Here is a 21,825-nt window from a genome sequence, read left to right as displayed (position 1 = left end):
ATTTAAAAAATACAAACTTCATGCATTTCATAAGAACAACTATAAATACAACTTTAGGAACACTGTGAATCTTCTCACTGTATCTGCCCTCTCACCCTTCTCCCTCCTCCCTCTCCTATTCCCATTCTTATTTTTTACTAAGATCTATTTTCAATTAACTTTATACACATATGATTAATTCTACGAACAGTTTTGTTTTGTTTTTCATACTATTTGTTGAATTCTTTACTTAGATACTAGTGATGTTATCAGAAATCTTCACAGAGATGCTTAAAATTTGGTGTTAAAACGAGTTCACCATACACACACACAAATAAAGATTGTACAATTCTATTTATATGAGGCCCAAAAAGTGGCCTATTCAATGGTGACAGATGTCAGTATAGTGGTTATCTTTGAAAGGTAATACAGACTAGAAGACAGGAAGGAACCTACAGGGGTGCTGGAAATGTTCTATGTCTTGACTTTGCTTGGTTACTACTTGGGTACATACATAAATATTTATCAAGCTCTACAGCAAGAACTGTGCACTTTATATTAGTAGTAAGGCAAGAGATGGGGAACCTCTGAAACAAGAGCATTTCAAGATCTAGGAAGCAGTATTTGCTGAGTGCTTGGGCAGGGAAGAAATCACAAAACTACCAGGTGTGCCATACAGAAAAAAACAACTCAAACCACACGACACAGGTATCTTCCACTGAAATGCGCCTTAGTAAAATGACTAGAAGTACATTTCATAAAGATTATCTGGTACGACTATAAAAAATAGACCGAAGGGCAAGAGATAACAATGTTTCAGTGAACATATGAAAGCCTCTTCTAAGGCAATACCTTTAAAGATACAGAAGAAACAGGAAATAAGAGTATAGTATCAAAGTGACACTGTGGAAAGATCAAATGTGAACACAGAAAAGAAGTGAAGTGTTTCAAGTGATGATCAGGCTTCTGGAATGGGCCCATAAGCAATTCGCAAAGATATGCAATATTTTCTTTTCTTTTCTTTTCTTTTTTTTTTTTTTTTTTTTTTTTTTTGACAGGCAGAGTGTGGACAGTGAGAGAGAGAGACAGAGAGAAAGGGAGCCAGGTGCTTCTCCTGGTCTCCCATGGGGTGCAGGGCCCAAGCACTTGGGCCATCCTCCACTGCACTCCCTGACCACAGCAGAGAGCTGGCCTGGAAGAGGGGCAACCGGGACAGGATCGGTGCCCCGACCGGGACTAGAACCCAGTGTGCCAGCGCCGCAAGGCGGAGGATTAGCCTAGTGAGCTGCGGCGCCGGCCAAGATATGCAATATTTAAAATGAAGTTGCAGATTGCTTCCTGTCCCTCACCTCCTCACATGTTCCCAAAGATCTCTGCAACCCTGGCACCACGTACCGGGCTGAGTTTGAGAAAGTTGCTGAGGACCTCAAGCAGCTTAAGACCAAGCCAAGTGATGCTGAGATGCTGTTCATCTGTAGCCACTAAAAGCAAGCAGCTAAGAGCAACTTAAACACAGAATGGCTCTGCATGTAGAACCACAAAGGCAAGGCCAAGTGGGATGCCCAGAGTGAGCTGAAAGGGATGTCCAAGGAAAAACTTTAAAAAAAATTTATTTTATTTAAAAGTCAGAATTAGACAGAGACAGACAGAAAGAGGCAGATCTTCCATCTACTGGTTCACTCCCCAAATGGCCACAAAAGCTATGGCTGAGCCAGGTTAAGGCCAGGAGCCTGGAGTTTCAACCAGGTCTCCCACATGGGTGGCAGGGGCCCCAAACACCTGGGCCATCTTTCCCTGCTTTTCCCAGGCCATTAGCAAGGAGCTAATAGATCCCAAATGGAGCAGCTGGGCCATGAACCAGAACCTATTGGTATAAAAGCATTGCAGACAGTGGCTTTACAGGGTACGCCACAACCTCAACCCCTTGTACTTTCCATAATCAGCTATAAAGAAATAGTTTCAAATCAGCACCTCAAAAAAAGAACTTCTGGTATATAAACCTCCATCCAATGAAAGATTTCATTCATGGATGCTTATATAAACTGAAAAAATCTCTAAACCAAATTTATTAATCAAAAAACTGTTAAAAGACAGTGAAGAAGGTTGGCGCTGTGGCACAGCAGGTGAAGTCACTGCCTGCGGTCCCAGCATCCCATTCAAGCGCCAGCTCATGTCCTGGCTGCTCCTCTTCTGATCTGTCTCCCTGCTGATGCACCTGAAAAGGTAGCAGAAGATGGTCCAAGTGCTTGAGCCCCTGTACCCACATGGGAGAGCCGGAAGAAGCGCCAGGCTCCTGGCTTTGGACGGGTCCAGCTCCAGCCGTCACAGCCATTTCGGGAGTGAACCAGTGGATGGAAGACCTGTCTCTTCTCTCTCCGAAACTCTGCCTTTCAAATAAATCAATCAGTCTTTTAAAAAAGGAGCCAGGAGCTTCTTCCAGATCTCCCACAGGGGTGCAGGGGCCTAAGCACTTGGGCCATCCAGTGTTTTCCCAGGCCAGAAGGAGAAAGCAGGATCAGAAGAGGAATAGCCAAGACATGAATCAGTGCCCATATCAGATGCTGGTGCTGCAGGCAAAGGCTTAACCTCCTATGCCACTGCGCCAGCCCCAAAAGAGACTATTAAAACATCTAAATGGGGAAAGCAGTGGAAGATGGCCCAAATGCTTGGACCCTCGCACCCACGTGGGATTCCCAAAAGAAGCTCCTGGCTCCAGATTGGCCCAGCTCTGGCTGTTGTAGCCATTTGGGGAGTGAACCAGAGAATGGAAGATCTCTCAGTCTCTGTATCTCCTTCTCTCTGTAACTCGGCCTTTCAAATAAAATAAATAAATAAATAGAAAAAAACAAAGCATTAATGATAGCAAAAATTGGGGAAAAAAGAATCTCAGAAAAAAACTAATCATAAAATTTAAAATAACCTAAATTGTTTAGAACGAATGAGAGAACTCTGCATGATGCTCTAAATTTTTTTCTCAGCTTCCAAACTCTGTACACTTTAAGCAAATAAATTTCCAACTCTAACCAGACATATGTCAGTAGAATGATACTAGCCGTCATAAATAAAAAGTACCTAAAGATTAGGGGCCAGTGTTGTGGCATAGAGGGTAAAGCCACAGTCAGTGATGCATGCATCCCATGCGTGCCAGTTCATGTCCTAGCTGTTCTACTTCCTATCCAGCTGCCTGTTAATGCGCTGAGAAAAGCAAAAGAAGATATCCTAAGTACTTGGGCCCCTGCCACCCACACAGCAGATTCAGATGAAGCTCCTGGGGCTGGTCCAGACCAAAGCCAGGAACCTAGAATCCATCTGGGTTTCCCATGTGCATGGCAGTGGCCCAAGTGCTTGGGCCATTTTCTACTGCTTTCCCAAGGGTATTAGAAAGGAGATGGAACAGAAGCAGAGTAGCCAAGACTTAAAACCAACATTATGAAATTGAATTGAATTGAAAAGCATCACAGGCAGCAGCTTAACCTGCTGCACAATCCTGGCCCAAACATGGTTTTGCTTTAAATGCAATCCAGTATCAAGGACTCCAAAAAAATATGTCATGGCAAGATTTCAAAGTATCAATTTTCCTGAATCTAATTCACAAGATAGTGATGAACTTGAGAATTCCCTAAAATAAAGAGTCTGATTAATGAGCATTAAATCCCTAACAATAGGAAGGTATTAAGTGAAGGCCTTGAACACTAGTAATCTCTAAAAAGACAGATCTTAGAATAGATACATCTGAAAATAACAGTACTTTTTTCTTATTAAAGATTATTTATTTATTTATTTATTTATTTGAAAGGCAGGAATACCGGGGGAAGAAGGGGGTCTTCCAACTACTTGTTCGGTCCCCAAATGGCCACAACAGCTAAGCCAAAGCCAGGAGCTGTCCTCCGCTGCCCTCCCGGACGCATCAGCAGGGAGCTGGATCAGAAGTGGAGCAGCCAGGACTCAAGCCCACACCCACATGGGATGCTGGCACTGCAGGTAGAGGCTTAACCTTCTATGCCACAGTACTTAAAAAGCTAGTTTTATCAGACTTTTGTGTCGATCATTAACTATCGACTCTAACTTCCAAGAGCTCTTTATTATTACTTAAAAGGAGCAAGAGAACTTACTGGCATGCAGAAGTGATAGAATGTCTCAATTTAAACACAAATATCAAGAGAATCCACGCTTTGGGGCAGGCATTTAGTACAACACTTAAAACAACACTTGGGACACCCACATCCCCTATCAGACTCCCTGGGTTTAAGTCCCAGTTACGCTTAGGATTTTAGATTTTTTAAGTTAATTATTTTTAAAGATTTATTTTATTTATTTGAAAGGCAGAATTAGAGAAAGAGGGAGAGACAAAGAGGTCTTCACTGCTAATTCCCCACATTGCCCCAATGATCGGGGCTACGCCAGGTCGAAGTCAGGAGCTTCTTCCATGTCTCGCACATGGATGCACGAGCCCAAGCATTGGGGCTATCCTATGCTGCTTTCCCAGGAGTATTAGCAGGGAACTAGCCTGGAAGTGGAGCAGTGGAGACACGAATTGGCAACCATAAGGGATGCCAGAGTTGCAGGTGGCAGTTTAACCTACTCAGCCACAAACCTGGCCCCAGGATTCTAGCTTTTTGCTAGTGCACACCCTGGTAGGCAGCAGATGCCAGTTCAAGTTAAATCCCTAATACTCTGGCAGATCTGGATTGAGTTCCAGGCTCTTAGCTTCAACTTTGGGGAGTGAACCAGGGGATGGTAATCTTTTCAGTACTACTAATCACATCACCACTTTTAACTCATAAATAAAATCCTTCCACCACTGCAGATGCTTAACATTAAAGCTTCTATTTCAAACTATCAGCATTAACCTCTAATACTGAAAAAACAGATTTTCCACAGTCACAGCAAGAATAATCAGGGCCAGAGCTGTATAGTAGCAGTAAAGCCACTGCCTGCAATGCTGGCATCCCATAATGGGTGCCGGTTCAAGTCCTGGCTGCTCCACTTCCAATCCAGCTCCCTGCTAATGTACCTGGGAAAGCAGCAGAGGATGGCTCAAGTACTTCGGCCACTGTACTCACATGGGAGACCCAGAAGTTGTTCCTGGCTCCTAGCTTCAGCCTAGCCCAGTCCTGGCCATCATGGCCATTTGGGAAGCAAAACAGCAGATGTAAGACCTTTCTATGTGTCTCTCTGTATCTCTGTAACTCTTTCAAATAAATGAATCTTAAAAAGAAAATTTTAAAAAAAGAAATTTTAATACTAATACTGAGAGACTTGGGCAACAAAATCTTGGTTAGAGAATCAATGTTTCAGAGCATCTGACGGTTGGTGAATAAGTAAAACAAAAAATACTGCAATCTTATAACTATTACATGCATAATTACTCGACAAGCAAACATCACAATCTGTAAGAAACTAAGAAATTAAATTCTTTAACATAAAATTATTGAGTACATATTATAAAATGAGTACAGTGCTAGGGGTACTTCCAGGCCATCAAACATACCCACACACACTTTGCATTCCTACAGAATTCCCTTCTACAACACTAGAGCACTTAACTTGTTAATTATTTACAAATGATATGAACACTATCCTTGATTGTGTATTTTACTAAACATACACAAATCAGAACTATAAATAGAACTTCTAATATTCCCATTCCCTATGGATAGTCTTGCATACACCTTGATGTATACAAACTTCAGTGGAGACCATTGGCTCAGGCTATATGACTCTGGGTAGAGTGAGTTTTGTTTGTTTCTTTAGATCCTAATTCATAACCAGAGTTCAGTAAAAACTTGTTGAGTGAATGAGCAAAAGGAACTCTCAAAAACAGGAACCCACAATATAATCTTTTTGATATACTACAGTTCATCACTCCACTACTTAGTCCAATATTAGAGCCAGACTCGAAAATTAGAAGACATTCAACCATTGTGTCTTAGTACCACAATTTAAAAATTACTTTAATTCAATCAAATCATGCACCAAAAGAAAAGGGGTCTGTAACCCTCAGTCTCAAGAAGTATGACTGGAAAGAGAAGAGCAGGGAAGAATAACTAAAGATGATTTTTAAGGTTCCTTGGAATTGTAAAATGCTCTAAACTGCAACTCATCTTTCATTCAGTGTTTAATGAATAATAACTGTATCCCAAGGATTTAGAACATATTTCAAAACTACACGCACCACAAACTTAGATGTAGTAACAGGGCAAAAGATGAAGGACATAGCTGCTAAAATTCTGCTTCCATGAGGTCCAACAGGTATACTACCTTACAAAACACATGCAATCTAAACCAGAGTCAAGCCTTCTCTGTGTTCTACTCTAATACTTTAAACAGACACAAGCCAAAAACAAAAGCTATCACTGAAAAACCTCCCTAAAAACTATTTCAAGGTATACTTTCAGAGAACTGTTAAGGTTTATACAACTTACATACAGTCTAGCTAAATTAATGTATAAACCCAATCTTCTTAATATCTATAGCTTCTGAAATGTAAATGAGTCACTAAACTGCCCTTTCACTCAAGCAAGCCCAGGAAGTGTTATCTGTTATTAACATAGCACACTGCATTTCCCAGGCCCCACTTTGTAAGATCAATTGCCTGCAATTCCATGTTTGTATGTGATAAGATACCCAACTATTTTTTTTAATACTCCCTAATTATGGCTAAGAATTATTCAGTACTCAATAATCTTCGATAAGGCCAAGGAGGCAAATATTTCTGTTTTATTAAGCTTCTTTTTATTTGTAAAATGACTCATATAATACATATTGGACTAATGTATGTTTGTCAAATTTTGTATCTCCCCCTCCCCCATTCATTTTATACATAATGAACAGGCGGATGAAACCAATGAATATAGGTTTTAGTACCTATTTATGGAGGCACACAAAAAGTTTCAAGTCATTTCTTAACCCCATCAAAAACTGTATGAACTTTCTATAACCTCAATAAAACAAGTTCTATATTGGAGTCTGATACAAAAAATACTAATACCCACTTCCAAAAATTAGAAAAAAGGCTCCTGGTTTACATTTAGAAATGCTATTCATCAATTTACTCCTCTCTTTTAATTTTCCTCCATAGCAAAACCAGTAAGACAAATTCACCCAAACAAGTTAAAAATAAGGTTTTAACAAACATTTTGCTACCTCTTCCAATACCTGTGTTTTAAAATTCAACAGGCAGACACAACAAATTGAAAACTTTCAGTGAGATCAGTTTAAAATGCACAATTAACTTCATTTATACTTAGAAACATACAACCTTAGTTTAATATTAAACAGGCTAGAGTTGATAAAAGTTTTAGAATTTCTTAATGCCAGGTTCACAACTGGTATTCACCACTCAAACTTAAACACTTCTGAACCTTGCAACTATAAATCAGTCTGACTGATGTCCTCTCCCGTGCCATGGAAGCCATTGCCTAATTGAGGCCAGACCTGTCAGGCTCAACAGCATCCCGGAAATGACTAGCCTACCAGGGCTGGAAATACATCAAGAATTTGGAACATTTCTCTTATTGGGGCAAAGAAGAAAGCTGAAGTGAGATTGTGTGTAAGAACAACCATTATGCTGTTCTACAAGACCAAAAAAATTGTTTTTTTCTTTCCAATAAGTCCACAACCAATATAGCTAAGCTGTGTATCTTACAGTCGGATGATCGTCCACTAAACTTCTCTCTCTCCTATATAGGAGCAAAAGTTCCCTCCTAAATTCTCATTCTGAATGCCTTTGATCTCATCGGCATTTTATATCCCTCGCGACTGAAAATCACCTGGAATATGTCTGGTTTCTTGGCTTACAAACGTGTTAACAATAATGCCTGGCAGCCAATCTGCTTAATGTTTTTCACTTCTTACCCTGAAAACCCATTAAAAGTCCAAAAGAAATACACGTACACACAGATACACACACACTCAAATCCCAGTCCTGAAACAATTAAGTCCCATTCCGGCCATCACGCGTGCACTAGACACACTCGCAGCCAGCGCGTGCTCGGCGCTCGCGGACAGCGGCCTCAGGCAGTGGGAGGGGGCTGGGAGCACCACACCGTGCGGCGGAGCCAGCGAGCAGCAGGCCGGTCCCTACAGGGAGCTACAACACAGCATCACCAGGCTGGCCTCCCGCACGCCAGTTCTTGGGCAGGGACGGGGCTGAGAACCGGGAACCAAGTGCACTCCAAGGCTCTGGTCAACGTCGCAAGAGATGAAACCTAAGACAGGGGCTAGTGGCAACGCCAGCTGTCCAGTCTCATCTCACCCCAAACACAACTTAATTTCAAGTCGTTCTGATCAAAGTCAGCCGCTCAAAGGGTGAGCGGCGGCAGCAGCAGACGCCAAGAGACCCCCGCGAGACTGGCAAATGCCCTCGGAAAAGGCAGCCTCCCCAGCAGGAAGGGGCTGCTCCTAGCAGAGAGGGGCGCACCGCAGCCGCCCCCTCTCTGCCTTCCTCGCAGCCAAGGCTGTCAGGAACCGGCTGAGGATGTTGTCGGAGGATTTTACGAAGGAGAGGAGGAAATGGCAGAGAAAAAGGAGGCTGGCGGGCTGGAGCCACCCAAGAACAGGGAGCGAGGGCTTCCCCGGCCCCCTCCAGGGTGGCAGCGCCACCGGAGAGCCAGGCCACTGCCCCGCCAGCGCCTGACACCTCTCTCCGGGAAAGCGTCGCCCCCTTCCAGCCGGTCCCAGTGCTCCGCCACCGCCTCCCCGCCGACCTCGCGCCCCCACGACGGTCCCCCTCGCTGGCCTCCCTTCCCTTCCGCCCCGAGCGCCCCACGTCCTCGGCCTGCGCTCCCCTCCCTGGTCACCCACCCTCCGGGCAGCCCGCCCAGACCCCTCCCCCCTCACCTCTCCTCAGCGCCTCCTCGTAGCTGAGGAATCCGATCCGTGACTCCTTGGCGCCCATGCTCCCCTCATCCCCTCGGCCGGGGGTCGGAGCCTGACCTCGCCCCCACCCCCACTCCCGCCTCCTCGGCGTCCCTGGGTGACGGTGTCGGCGTCGGCGTCCCCCGGCCCCCTCCTCCCACCACACTAACAAGTGCGGCTTCTGCCCCGGCGGCTCCTCCGGGCCGCCGCCACCGCCTCCATGCCTGATCACGTGACCCGCTCCCACCCCGCCCCCTTCCCCTCCCTTCCACTCCGCCCTTCTCCTCTCTCCTCCTTTCCCTTCCCTCCTCACGCCCTCTTCCCTCCCCCGTCCCCTCCTGCCAGCCCCGCCGAGGGTCACCTGACCCGAGGCCCGGGATGGTTCCGGGTAATGGCCGCCCGGGGCCTCACACTCCGCCCCGCCCCACGCTGAACGCGCGCCGGAGCGTCGGAGGCGGGCCCGCCTCGCTGCACGTAACGCATCATCCGCTCCGTCCCGCCAATCCCGCACCGCGAGGGCCGCCCGAGCCTCCGCCGGCCGGGGGGGCGGCGACTTCCGGGGCGCTCGGGGCCGGCTCGTCCCACCCACGCCTTTCGGCGCTCGGCGGGCGGGGCCGAGGTTCCTGCGACCCAGACCCACCTTGGCAGACTAGAGGGGTCTCGGAGGACGGGACTGTTTCTCCTGCGGCGCCTGAGAGAAGGGGAGTGCGGGCGGGGGGCTGGGGACGCGCGGGACTGTTTGGACTACGAGGCAGCTGTGAAAGGAAACAGTCTCGGCTTTCCCGTGGAAGTGAACCTGAGAACGAAGTGGATAATACCGTGCTCTTCGCCTCAGCCCTTCCGCTGCCCCAGCTGCCCCTGGGCTCCCCTTCTCGGCCGCGATCCAGCCGCCCCTCTGCGGCTGCTTCTGCTTGAGCCTGCGTCTTGGCTTCGCCAAGGCTCCGGGGAAGTCCTACCTTGCAGCTTCCCAGAGTTACGCTCCTCCACAAGTGTGGGGGTTGCAAGGCTTGGGACGGAGTCCTTTGCTGTTCCTTTAGTTTTAAAATATATGTAACAGAACTTACCGTTTGAAGTGGCACTAAGTTCATTTGCATTGTTATGCAGCTGTCCCCATCCCTCTCCAGAACTCTTCATCTTGCCAAACTGATACATTCTCCCCAATAAACGGTAACTCCCCATTCCCCCCAGTTCACGCACCCACTGACCTGCTTCCTCTCATTTGATTACTGAAGTATTTCACGAGTCAAACTAGCTCTCCTTTTGTGACCGGTTTATTGACTGATTTTCTTATTTTTCATTTTTATTTACTTGCAAGGCAAGTGAATGGAGCTCCCATCCACTGGTATACTCCCCAAATGCCTGCAACACGGGCTAGGCCAGGCGAAAGCCAGGATCCCGGAACTCCAGCCAGGTCTCCCACTTGGGTGGCAGGGAACTAAGGACCTGAGCCATCACCTGCTGCCTCCCATTAGCAGGAAGCTGGGATATGGGGTGTAAGTGTGCCAAGCAGCATCTCAAACACTGAGCCAAACCCGCACCCAGTAACTGGCCTATTTCACTTGGCACAATGCCGTGTAGAGTCATTGTATTATTGCATGTATCAGATTTACCATATGATCCACTTCGAAGTGTACACCCAAAATAATAGAAAGCAGGGACTTGAAGCGCTATCTTTGCACCCGAGTTTATAGCATTATTCACTCACAACAGCAGAAAGATCTTTGAAAAACATGGGTCGTGGACGGGTAGAATGTGGTACACATGTCCAGTGGAATACTTCTTACTTAGTTCCTGGCTTTTTAGCTCTCTCTGGTTTGTTTTTGTTATTCTTCACTCTGAAAGTCACAGTGTAAAGCTCCTGGGTTAGGAAACAACACTGAAAAATAACCACTTGGATTAGACTAGACTCAAGGTGCCAGCTAGGTAATTTAGGGCCTGCCAAAGGGTTTTAGTTCCTGAAGCCAACAGATTCTAATATGCCCAAGCCAGAGAAAGAAGGTAATATTCTATTTCTCTACTCACCTTTCCTGGCAGACCAGGTCAGCAGCGTGGCATTAGTCATGGCGCTGCCCTTTCCAGTTCACTGTGAGGCAGTTAATTTTAAGACCTCAGATTAGTTGCCTTACTTTATAAAAGGCCATGCATCAGGGGGTTGGGAATGTATTTCAAAACCTTTAATTTCCAGGTCATTAGTTCAGTGTAGACAGATGTCTACAGACAAAACAACTCAGTCATCTTCAGTGTGCAGAGTTCTGAGATTATCATAATTAATGGGAAGTGAATCTTAAGAAAGGCTCAGCTATGAGGGAAAAGAGATTTACATTTATGTTTAGGCATGGTGAGATATCTAATCCCGTTTGGGTTTCAGCTATCATGTCCTCAAGAGTTGAGTTGCAACGTATTAAAGGCATTTTACTGTCCTTAAATAATCAGCATCTAAAAATGATCTTGCTGGGGCTGGCGCTGTGGCATAGAAGGTTAAGCTGCCACCTACAGCACCAGCATTCCATGTGGGCACCAGTTCGAGTCCTAGCTTCTCCACTTCTGACCCAGCTCCCTGCTAACATGCCTGGGAAAGCAGCAGAAGATGGCCCAACTGCTTGGGCCCCTGTGCCCACCTGGGAGACCCAGATGAAGCTCCTGACTCCTGGCTTTGGTATAACTCAGCCCAGACATTGTGGCCATTTCAGGAGTGAACCAGCAGATGGTTCACTCTCTCACTCTCTGCCTCTCCTTCCCTCTCTCTGAAACTCTGCCTTTCAAATAAATAAATATTTTTAAAATAAATAAATAAATAAATAAAGATTATCTTACTGTACGTAGAATAGGCCTTGATGTTTACCCTCTTGGTTTTCTGTGGAGTTAGGAATGAATTATTTTACCTCTTTGTGGCACTTGCCTCATTGAAGAGAGAGGTGATTAGAGTTGGAATTTATCTCATGAGAGGAATTATTACAAAATACTCTGGAAAGAATATAATATAAACTTTATTGTTAATATTTAGAACCATACTAACACATAATAACTTTTAATATTTCCTTCTCAAACTTCAGGCCTGGCTGCATTGATTCAACTCTGCTAAAAATTGTGAGTCGAGATAGCAATATGAGAAATACTATTTCTCCTTTGTCTGAGTTAAATTAAGCATATTATTGAAGGCAGTGAAGCAGATGGTTATGTCTAATGGGAATTTTAAATGTTAAACTAGGATTAAAATCTGCCTTTCCATTTGTATTACAAAGTACTAGGCAGTCAAAAGTTAAAATATAACAAAATTGATACAGTACTTAAATTTGATGATGTAGAAAAACTAAAGTCTACTTCTCATGCTGCAAAGATTTAATTCATGTGTTCAGTTTCACTTAATCCATTGAAGAGTTAGGCAGCTATCACTTTAAGAATTAGGTCATACTTAGGAAACCATAGGTTGAACTGTAATTACATGCCTGTGAAAGGGTTTTCCATATGCAGATTTAAAGCGTGGGAGATTGGCATATAATTTCTACTTCCAGTTGGTCAACCCAAATGACAGTGTTTCTCAGTTTGTACACCTAGAGAAATGACATAACAATAGGATACAGTCATTCTAGTGCTTACCAAAGAAGCTTAGCAAAGCTAGAGATTGGGAGGTCAACACAATCAAGAGAGCTGGAACAGCCACCGATTTATGTATAATTTGATTGCCACAACGTGAAGCCAATACTGCATAAAGTATGACCATACAATAAGAGAATTGATTTTCCAGTAGTATGGATTTATTCTCTTACGGTGACAATGTGAAGATGCAAATAATACTAGTACCTGCTGATGGTTAAAAGAAGAAAATTTCCTTCAGTACCCAGGCTCATATAATGTAACAGATTACCTCCTTCACCCAGCCTCACTCCCTAGAGGTAAGTATATAACCTAGTTCTCTCTGACTACATCTACCATATTTCCCACACATACAAACATACATCTATATTGCCTTTCTTTACATACACTGTGTTATAGTCTACTTACTGATCTGCAGTGTATCTGTATATATTTAAGTCTGCTTTTCTTGCAGATCTACCTTATTTTTTCTATCTGATGCACAGTGTGTCACTGTACGTATTTAATGTTTACTTAAACAATCATCTATTGGTGAGAATTAGATTGTTTTAAGTATTACATTATTGCATTAAATATCCTAGCCAAATAATAACTTTAATAATTACTCTGCAGTTCAGCCATGTAGCACAGATGGTTAGGCTGCCACTTTGGATACCCATATCCCATATCACAATGCTGGTCGAGTCCAAGCTACTACACTCTTCTGATCCAGCTTCTTGCTGATGCATCCTGGGAGGCAACAGGTGTGGCTCAAGTGCATGGGCCCCTGTCACCTACAAGGAAGACCTAGATGGAATTCCAGGCTCCTGACTTCAGCCTGGCCCAGCCCTGGCCATTGTGGCCATTTGGGGAGTAACCCAGTGGATGGAAAATCTCTCCTCTAACCCTGCCTCTTTCCTTCCCTCTCTGTAACTCTGCCTTTCAAATAAATAAAGTAAGACTTTAAAAAAAAAATCAGTGTAACAATGTTTAACTTAGTCTCTTTTTCTATCTTATCACAATCCATGTTTGACAATCCTACACTACTGAGTCTCTAAGTGAATGTTTGCTCATTCTTTTTTTTTTTTTTTAAGATTTTATTTATTTGTTTGAGAGATAGAGTTACAGACAGGAGAGACAGAGAGAAAGGACTTCCTTTCATTGGTTCACCCCCCAAATGGCTGCCAAGGCCGGCGCACCACACTGATCCGAAGGCAGGAGCCAGGTGCTTCTTCCCAGGTCTCCCATGTGGGTGCAGGGGCCCAAGGACTTGGGCCATCTTCTACTGCTTTCCCAGGCCACAGCAGAGAGCTGGACTGGAAGAGGAGCAGCCGGGACTAGAACTGGCGCCCATATGGGATGCCAGCACTGCAGGTGGAGGATCATCCTGCTGCACTGGCCCCATGTTTGCTCATTCTAATATCCCTGGTCACCCTTCTTCAAACCAACACAGTGAAGTTGTATTTCTGTTCCCTATAAATTAGTCATTTACAAAGGTGAAGAAATGGGGCCAGCGCCGCGGCTCAATAGGCTAATCCTCCGCATGTGGCACCGGCACACCAGGTTCTAGTCCCTGTCAGGGCGCCGGATTCTGTCCTGGTTGCCCCTCTTCCAGTCCAGCTCTCTGCTGTGGCCCAGGAAGGCAGTGGAGGATGGCCCAAGTGCTTGGGCCCTGCACCCCATGGGAGACCAGGAGAAGCACCTGGCTCCTGCCTTCAGATCAGCGTGGTGCACCGGCCGTAGCAGCCACTGGAGGATGAACCAATAGCAAAGGAAGACCTTTCTCTCTCTCTCTCTCACTGTCCAAAAAAAAAAAAAAAAAAAAAACAAAGGTGAAGAAATGGATCTTTTGGACAGGACCAGCAGCAACTGCTTTTTCCTGTTAGCTCTTCAAAAATCAAGTAACTTAGCGCTCCTCTAATGGCCTGCTCCTTCCCAAGAGGCAGCAGCCGAGTTGTTCCCTTAGGCCACTCTTTTTTTTTTTTTCCAGCAAACGCCAACTACAAACTTGAGGACAACTACGTCAGTTGAACTCTAATCAGCCACGAATACGCATAGAGCAATGCCAATCCAGCTTTCCACACACGTGATATAACTTACTTCAGCTTCTGGGTCGTAAACAAGTTTGCCAAGTCACCTGGAGCCCAAGCTTATCAGTCTAATGTGCTTTCTTAGATAGCTGTGACATGCCTGCTCCAGCCATGTGCCTTTGACTTTGATTTCTTCCTCTTGTAGACGAGAGATTTCAACTCACTCAGGCCTTTTCCTGGTTCTTAAATCTATCACCTTAATATATCTTGAGATGTACACTCTTACCAGTTCAAATCTTTTTGGAGGGGCTGGCATTGTGGCACAGAATGTGAAGCTGCCACTCACAATGCCAGCATTCCCTATCAGAGTGTCCCTTGGTTCGAGTCCCAGCTGCTCAGCTTCTGATGCAGCTCTCTGCTCATGTACCTGGGAAGGCAGCAGAAGATGGCCAAGTACTGGGGCCCCTGCCACCCAGTGGAGATGTGGATGGAGTTCTTGGTTCCTGGCTTGGCCTGGCCCAACCCCTGCTGTTACAAGCATTTGAGGATTGAAACTCTGACACTCTGCCTTTCAAATAATTCAACCTTAAAAATACAAAAATAGGCCAGTGCTGTGGCTCAATAGGCTAATCCTCTGCCTGTGGCGCCGGCACACCAGGTTCTAGTCCCAGTCGGGGTGCCGGATTCTGTCCTGGTTGCTCCTCTTGCAGTCCAGCTCTCTGCTGTGGCCTGGGAAGACAGTGGAGGATGGCCCAAGTGCTTGGGCCCTGCACCCGCATGGGAGACCAGGAAGAAGCACCTGGCTCCTGGCTTCGGATCAGTGCGGTTCGCCAGCCGCAGCGCGCCGGCCGCAACGGCCATTGGGGGGTGAACCAACTGCAAAAGGAAGACCTTTCTCTCTGTCTCTCTCTCTCTCTCTGTCCACTCTGCCTGTCAAAAAAATAAAAATAAAAAAGTGGAACCAAGTATACATTTTGTCTAGTGGTTAAGATACCAGTTGAAACACCTGTATCTTGGGCCAGTGTTGTGGCACAACAAGTAAAACCACCACCTGCAATGCCAGCATCCCGTTTAGGTACCACTTTGTTTCCCTGCTGCTCCACTTCCTTTTTTTTTTTTTTAAATACTTTTATGTTTTATTTATTTGAAAGGCAGAATTACAGAGAGGAAGCTGCAGAGGCAGAGAGATCTTCCATCTGCTGGTTCACTCCCCTAAATGGCTGGAAGGGCCAGGCCAGGCTGAAGCCAGGAGCTTCTTTGGGATCTCCCAAGTGGGTACAGAGGCCCAGGCATCTAGGCTATCCTCCACTGCCTTCCTGGGTACATCAGCAGGGAGCTGCAGGGGAATTGGATCAGCGGGGACTTGAACTGGCACCAATATGGGATGCTGGTGCTGCAGGTGGCAGCTTAACTTGCTATGCCACAACTTCAGTCCCATAGCTGCACCACTTCTGATCCAGCTCACTGCTAATAACGGCTTGGGAAAAACAGTGGAAGATGATCCAAGTGTTTGGGCTCTGCCACCCACCTGGGAAATCTATATGAAGTTCCTGGCTTTGGCCTGACTTAGCATGTGGGGATTGAAACAGTGGATGGAAGATTTCTGTGTCTCTCCTTCTCTCTCTCTGTAATTCTGTCAAATAAATAAATAAATCTTTTTTTAAAAAAAATCTGCATCCAGGATCTGCACTGTGGCATAGTGGGCTAGGCTTCCACTTGCAGTGCCAGCAATCCATATGGGTGCTCCACTTCCAATCCAGCTCTCTGCTATGGCCTGGGAAAGCAGTAGAATTTGGCCCAAGTGCTTATGCCCCTGTATCTGCATGGGAGACCTGAAAGAAGCTCTTGGCTTCACACAGCCCCAGCTCTAGCCATTGCGGCCTTTTGGGGAGTGAACCAGCAGATGGAAGACCTTTTTCTCTGTCTCTCCATCTCTCTGTCTGTAACTCTACCTCTCAAGTAAATAATAAAAATCTTTAGGAAAAAATCTGCATCCAATATCAGAGTGTCTGGGTTCCAGTGGGACCAATTTCTATTGTAATTGAGTATACCTGGAAAAGTTAATTTCCCCTCACGCTGCTAATATTAATACCAAGTTAAGCAGGTTGTTAGTATTACCTTTTTTTTTTTGGTAAGACTTATTTATTTATTTGAGAAGCAGAGTTAAAGACAAACAGATGGAAAGACACAGAGAGAGAGAGAGATCTTCCATCTGCTGGCTCACTCCTCAAAGGCCACAACCTGGCCCATCCGAAGTCAGGAGCCAGGAGCTTCTTCCAGGTTGCCCACATGGGTGCAGGGGCCCAAGTACCTGGGGTACCTTCCACTGCTTTCCCAGGCCATAAGCAGAGAGCTGCATTGGAAGAGAAACAGCCAGCACAAGAGCCATATGGAAATGCTGGTGCTGCAGGAGGAGGCTTAACCCATTACGCCACAGTGCTGGCCCCTAGTATTACTTTTTACCTACTACAAATCTCAACAAAGATTGCTGCTTTTCTAGTGATAGTGTTCCTTTTCATTTTAAACTTTGACAAAATACTGAGAAATCTACAGTTAAAAATATTTTTCTTTTCTGTTTATTGTGCTTTAAAAAGTGCCTAAAGTTGGCTGAATTTCAATGGGACCAATACCCTAAAAACTTAAGATTCACTAGACACCTAAAATGAAACTAAGAATGGGAAAGAAAACATTTGGGGCAAGCATCGTGGCATAGCAGGTAAAGCCACTGCCTGCCACACCAGCATCCCATATAGTCATTAGTTCAAATCTCAGCTGCTCTACTTCCAATCCAACTCCCTGCTGATGTACCTGGGAAAGCATCGAGAGGATGGCCCAAGTGCTGGGACCCACACATGGAGTTCCAGATGCCTAGCTTCAGTGGGGAGTGGTCCAGTGGATGGAAAATCTCTCTCTCTCTCTTTCTCCCCATCATACACACTCTGTCTTTCCTTCTCTGTAACTCTTTCAAATAAAGTGAAATTTTATTTAAAAAAATCAGTGTAAGAATCTTTAACTTAAACGCCAACTACAAACTTGAGGACAACTATGTCAGTTGAACTCTAATCAGCCACGAATACGCATAGAGCAATGCCAATCCAGCTTTCCACACACGTGATATAACTTACTTCAGCTTCTGGGTCGTAAACAAGTTTGCCAAGTCACCTGGAGCCCAAGCTTATCAGTCTAATGTGCTTTCTTAGATAGCTGTGACATGCCTGCTCCAGCCATGTGCCTTTGACTTTGATTTCTTCCTCTTGTAGACGAGAGATTTCAACTCACTCAGGCCTTTTCCTGGTTCTTAAATCTATCACCTTAATATATCTTGAGATGTACACTCTTACCAGTTCAAATCTTTTTGGAGGGGCTGGCATTGTGGCACAGAATGTGAAGCTGCCACTCACAATGCCAGCATTCCCTATCAGAGTGTCCCTTGGTTCGAGTCCCAGCTGCTCAGCTTCTGATGCAGCTCTCTGCTCATGTACCTGGGAAGGCAGCAGAAGATGGCCAAGTACTGGGGCCCCTGCCACCCAGTGGAGATGTGGATGGAGTTCCTGGCTCCTGGTTCAGTCTGACCTATGCCCAGCTGTTGGGGCCATTTGGGAAATGAACCAGTAGATGGAAGCTCTCTCTCTCTTCCTGTCTGCCACTTTCACTTTCAAATAAATAAATCTTTTCTACAATATGTTTGTTTGTTTGTTTGTTTTTGACAGAGTGGACAGTGAGAGAGAGAGACAGAGAGAAAGGTCTTCCTTTTGCAGTTGGTTCTCCCTTCAATGGCCGCAGCAGTCAGCACACCACGCTGGTCCGAAGCCAGGAGCCAGGTGCTTCTCCTGGTCTCCCATGGGGTGCAGGGCCCAAGCACTTGGGCCATCCTCCACTGCACTCCTGGGCCACAGCAGAGAGCTGGACTGGAAGAGGGGCAACCAGGACAGAATCCGGCACCCTGACCGGGACTAGAACCTGGTGTGCCGGCGCCGCAAGGCAGAGGATTAGCCTATTGAGCCGCGGCGCCGGCCTACAATATGTTTTTATTTTTGTTTCAGCCTGCATTTTTCTCTCCTGGCTATTAGACTTATTCTATTCTGTTTCTTCCTCTTTACTCAAGCACCAGTCTGCTGGTTTTCTAATTGTCCTCCTTTTCTTGACTCTGTGACTCTTTTTGATCAATAACTATTCAGATATTCAAGAATATTCTGATAAACAAATATTCTGAGGCAGAGATGTGCCCACCTATGTACAGCTATTTAATAGCCAAAGATTATGTTATGATTTGCAAGATCCGGGGATTTGCAGTGGGAGTGAGGATGGACTAAGTCACTGGAGTCATGAAAGGAAAGGAAGCCAGACATGCCACAAGCAGTCTGCGATTCCACAGTTAGGTCAAACTCTGTACTTGCTGGTACTGATTCAATAATTTCACATCTTGGGACTGGTGGCATGGAATTGTGGGTAAAACAGTTCACGTCTTTTAACAATCTATTTTCAGGGCTGGCGCTGTGGCATAGCGGATAAAGCCACCACCTGCAGTGCTGGCATCGTATATGGGCACCGGTTCAAGACTCGCCTGCTCCACTTCCCGTCCAGCTCTCTGCCATGGCCTGGGAAAGCAGTAGAAGATGGCCCAAGTCCTTGGACCCCTGCACCCGCGTGGGAGATCCGGAAGAAGCTCCTGGCGTCAGATTGGCTCAGCTCCAGCCATTGCAGCCACCTGGGGAGTGAATTAGAGGGTAAAAGATCTCTCTTTCTCTCTCTCTCTCTGCCTCTGCTTCTCTGTAATTCTGCCTTTCAAGTAAAGAAATCTTTTTTAAAAATCTATTTTCCTCCAAGTGGATTTGAAATCTGTAAACTAGCATTTGGTCAAAGGTTAGCAAGTCTGCCCAATTGCCAGTGCTCTGCGGGGGGGGGGTGACAAATCCAATCTGGGTTTCTTAGAAAGAGGAAGGAAATTCATATAAAAAAAGTGGAAGTTGGCAAGTTCCACTCATGCCTCTTTAGCATTTTCCCACTGCCCTAATAATTAGGAGAAATGTTGAAAATAGTTCATTTTAATGTTTATAAAGCACTTTCTAAACCCTAGGGAAAGTAACTGCAAATTCTTTTTTAATCTCTAGAGTACTATGGTCAAGACAAATGCAGGATGTTATAAGAACCCAGAGTAGTCCAAGAGTTACAGAAGCCCGGCAGATGGAGTCCTAAAGGATAAATAAAAAGCAGTCATTAAAAATGATAATAATTATAATAGTAGTTATTCATTCACACCAATAAATCCAAAGTGCCTACTATGTGGTAAGCATTGCTTTAGGCACTGAAGATGCAAAGTTGAGAATTTACATTTGAGTAGGAAAATGAAGACAAAATAAGTAAAATAATAATGGCACATCAGTCATTAGCCAAGATCAATGGAGAAAACTGCAGGGGAGGGAAACAGAAAGTGCTAAGACAGAGGCTGTAATTTAGAATGGTCAGAGAGGAGCAAGAAAGGTGGTCCTTAGCCAAGACCTGACCAAGATGACAGGTGCGCCTTGTGGGTATCCAAGGGCTGAGTGTGCAAGACAATGAGGCAAGAGTATTTCCTAACAGGTGTGAAAACCTATGAGAAAGGAAGTATGACTGTTATTGAAGCCTTCGGCTCTTAGTCTTTGGAAAATGGGAGGCTGCAGGTGTTTGAATGAAGAGGTTTGTCAGACATTTTTTTTTTTTTTTTTTTTTTTTTTTTGACAGGCAGACAGTGAGAGAGAGAGACAGAGAGAAAGGTCTTCCTTTTTGCCGTTGGTTCACCCTCCAATGGCCGCTGCGGCCAGCGCACCGCGCTGATCCGAAGCCAGGAGCCAGGTGCTTCTCCTGGTCTCCCATGCAGGTGCAGGGCCCAAGAACTTGGGCCATCCTCCACTGCCTTCCCGGGCCACAGCAGAGAGCTGGCCTGGAAGAGGGGCAACCGGGACAGAGTCCCGCGCCCCAACTGGGATTAGAACCCAGAGTGCTGGCACCACAGGTGGAGGATTAGCCTATTGAGCCGCAGCACCGGCGGTTTGTCAGACATTTTAAAAGGTATGCCTGATGCTGGGTTGAGAATGGACTGGAGAGCAGGGACAGAAGGACAGACACAGGAGGCAGGCTAGGAGGCTACTGCAGCAATCCGGGCAGTGAAGACTAAGGGGTGAGAGGTTGGTCCCCAGATCTTATTTTGAAAGAAAAGCCAACAAATTTGTTGACATATTAGCTTGGGATGTTTGAGAGACTATTTGAAGATGACCCCAAACTTGGTGGCCCAAGTTACTAGAAGCACAGAATCGCTATCACTGAGATGAGAAAGACGATGTTTGGGGGAAGACTTAGGTGCAATCTGGGGGCAGATTTTGCTGCAGCAAATAAGATACCACTTGGGACACCCGCTTCCCATATTGGATCACCTGAGTTCAAGTTTTGCTTCCTTCCAATTCCAGCGCAACCTGGGAGGCAAGAGATGGTGGCTCAAGTGCTTGAGTCCCAGCTACCTACCTGGGAGACATGAATGGAGTTCTGGACTCCCGTCTTTGGCCTGGCCCAGCCCTAGCTGTTGTGAGCATCAGGGAGTGAACCAATGAGTGGGAACTCTACCCCTCTCTCTCCCTATCTCTCTCTCTCCCTCTCCCTTTTCCTCTCTACCTCTGCCTTTCAAATAAGTACAGGGGCCAGCACTGTGGTGCAGTGGGTAAAGCCCCAATTTGAGCTCTGACCCAGTTCCCTGTTAATGCTCCTAGGAAAGCAGCAAAAGATGGTCTGAGTACTTGAGCCCCTGCACCAATGGGAGACTCAGAAGAAGCTCCTGGTTCCTGGCTTTGGCCTGGCCCAGCCCTAGCCATTGTGGCCATGTGGGGAATGAACCAGCAGATAGAAGATGCCTTTTTCTTTATCTCTCCCTCTCTCTCATAACTCTGCCTTTCAAATACATAAATCTTCGTAAGTACATAACATTTTTGGGAGAAGTCATCAGAAATCAGCAGAATTTAAGATGTCTGACTGGGGGCCAGCGCTGTGGCATGGTGGATAGAGCCATCGCCTGCAGAGCCAGCATCCCATATGGGTGGCAGTTCATGTCCCAGCTGCTCCATTTCCGATCTAGCTCTCTGCTATGGCCTGGGAAAACAGCAGAAGATGGCCCAAGTCCTTGGGCCCTTGCACTCGCGTGGAAGACCTGGAAGAAGCTCCCGGCTCCCGGCTTCGGATCAGCATAGCTCTGGCCATTGCAGCCAACTGGGGAGTGAACCAGCAGATGGAAGACCTCTCGCTCTCTCTCTCTCCTCTCTTTCTCTCTTTGCCTCTCCTCCTCTCTCTGTGTAACTCTGACTTTCAAATAAATAACAAGTAAATCTTAAAAAAAAAAAAAAAAAAGCTGTCTGACTAG

General features: G+C 45.7%; 1 protein-coding gene across 1 annotated transcript in view; it reads right to left on the bottom strand.

Moving 5' to 3' along the window:
• The window catches only part of USP32 (ubiquitin specific peptidase 32), a 230,454-nt gene extending 221,456 nt beyond the window's left edge, over positions 1-8,998 (bottom strand). Inside the window, exon 1 of the mRNA XM_062215840.1 lies at positions 8,821-8,998. Coding sequence (XP_062071824.1) covers positions 8,821-8,878 — 58 coding nt within the window. The 5' untranslated portion in view covers positions 8,879-8,998. The remainder of the gene's footprint in view (positions 1-8,820) is intronic.
• Between the last annotated feature and the right edge of the window lie 12,827 nt (positions 8,999-21,825).

The sequence above is a fragment of the Lepus europaeus genome, chromosome 18 (genome assembly GCF_033115175.1).
Source record: "Lepus europaeus isolate LE1 chromosome 18, mLepTim1.pri, whole genome shotgun sequence".
Lineage (NCBI taxonomy): Eukaryota > Metazoa > Chordata > Mammalia > Lagomorpha > Leporidae > Lepus > Lepus europaeus.
Note: the sequence above shows the minus strand (reverse complement) of the source record. Positions and strands in the feature narration are given on the sequence as shown.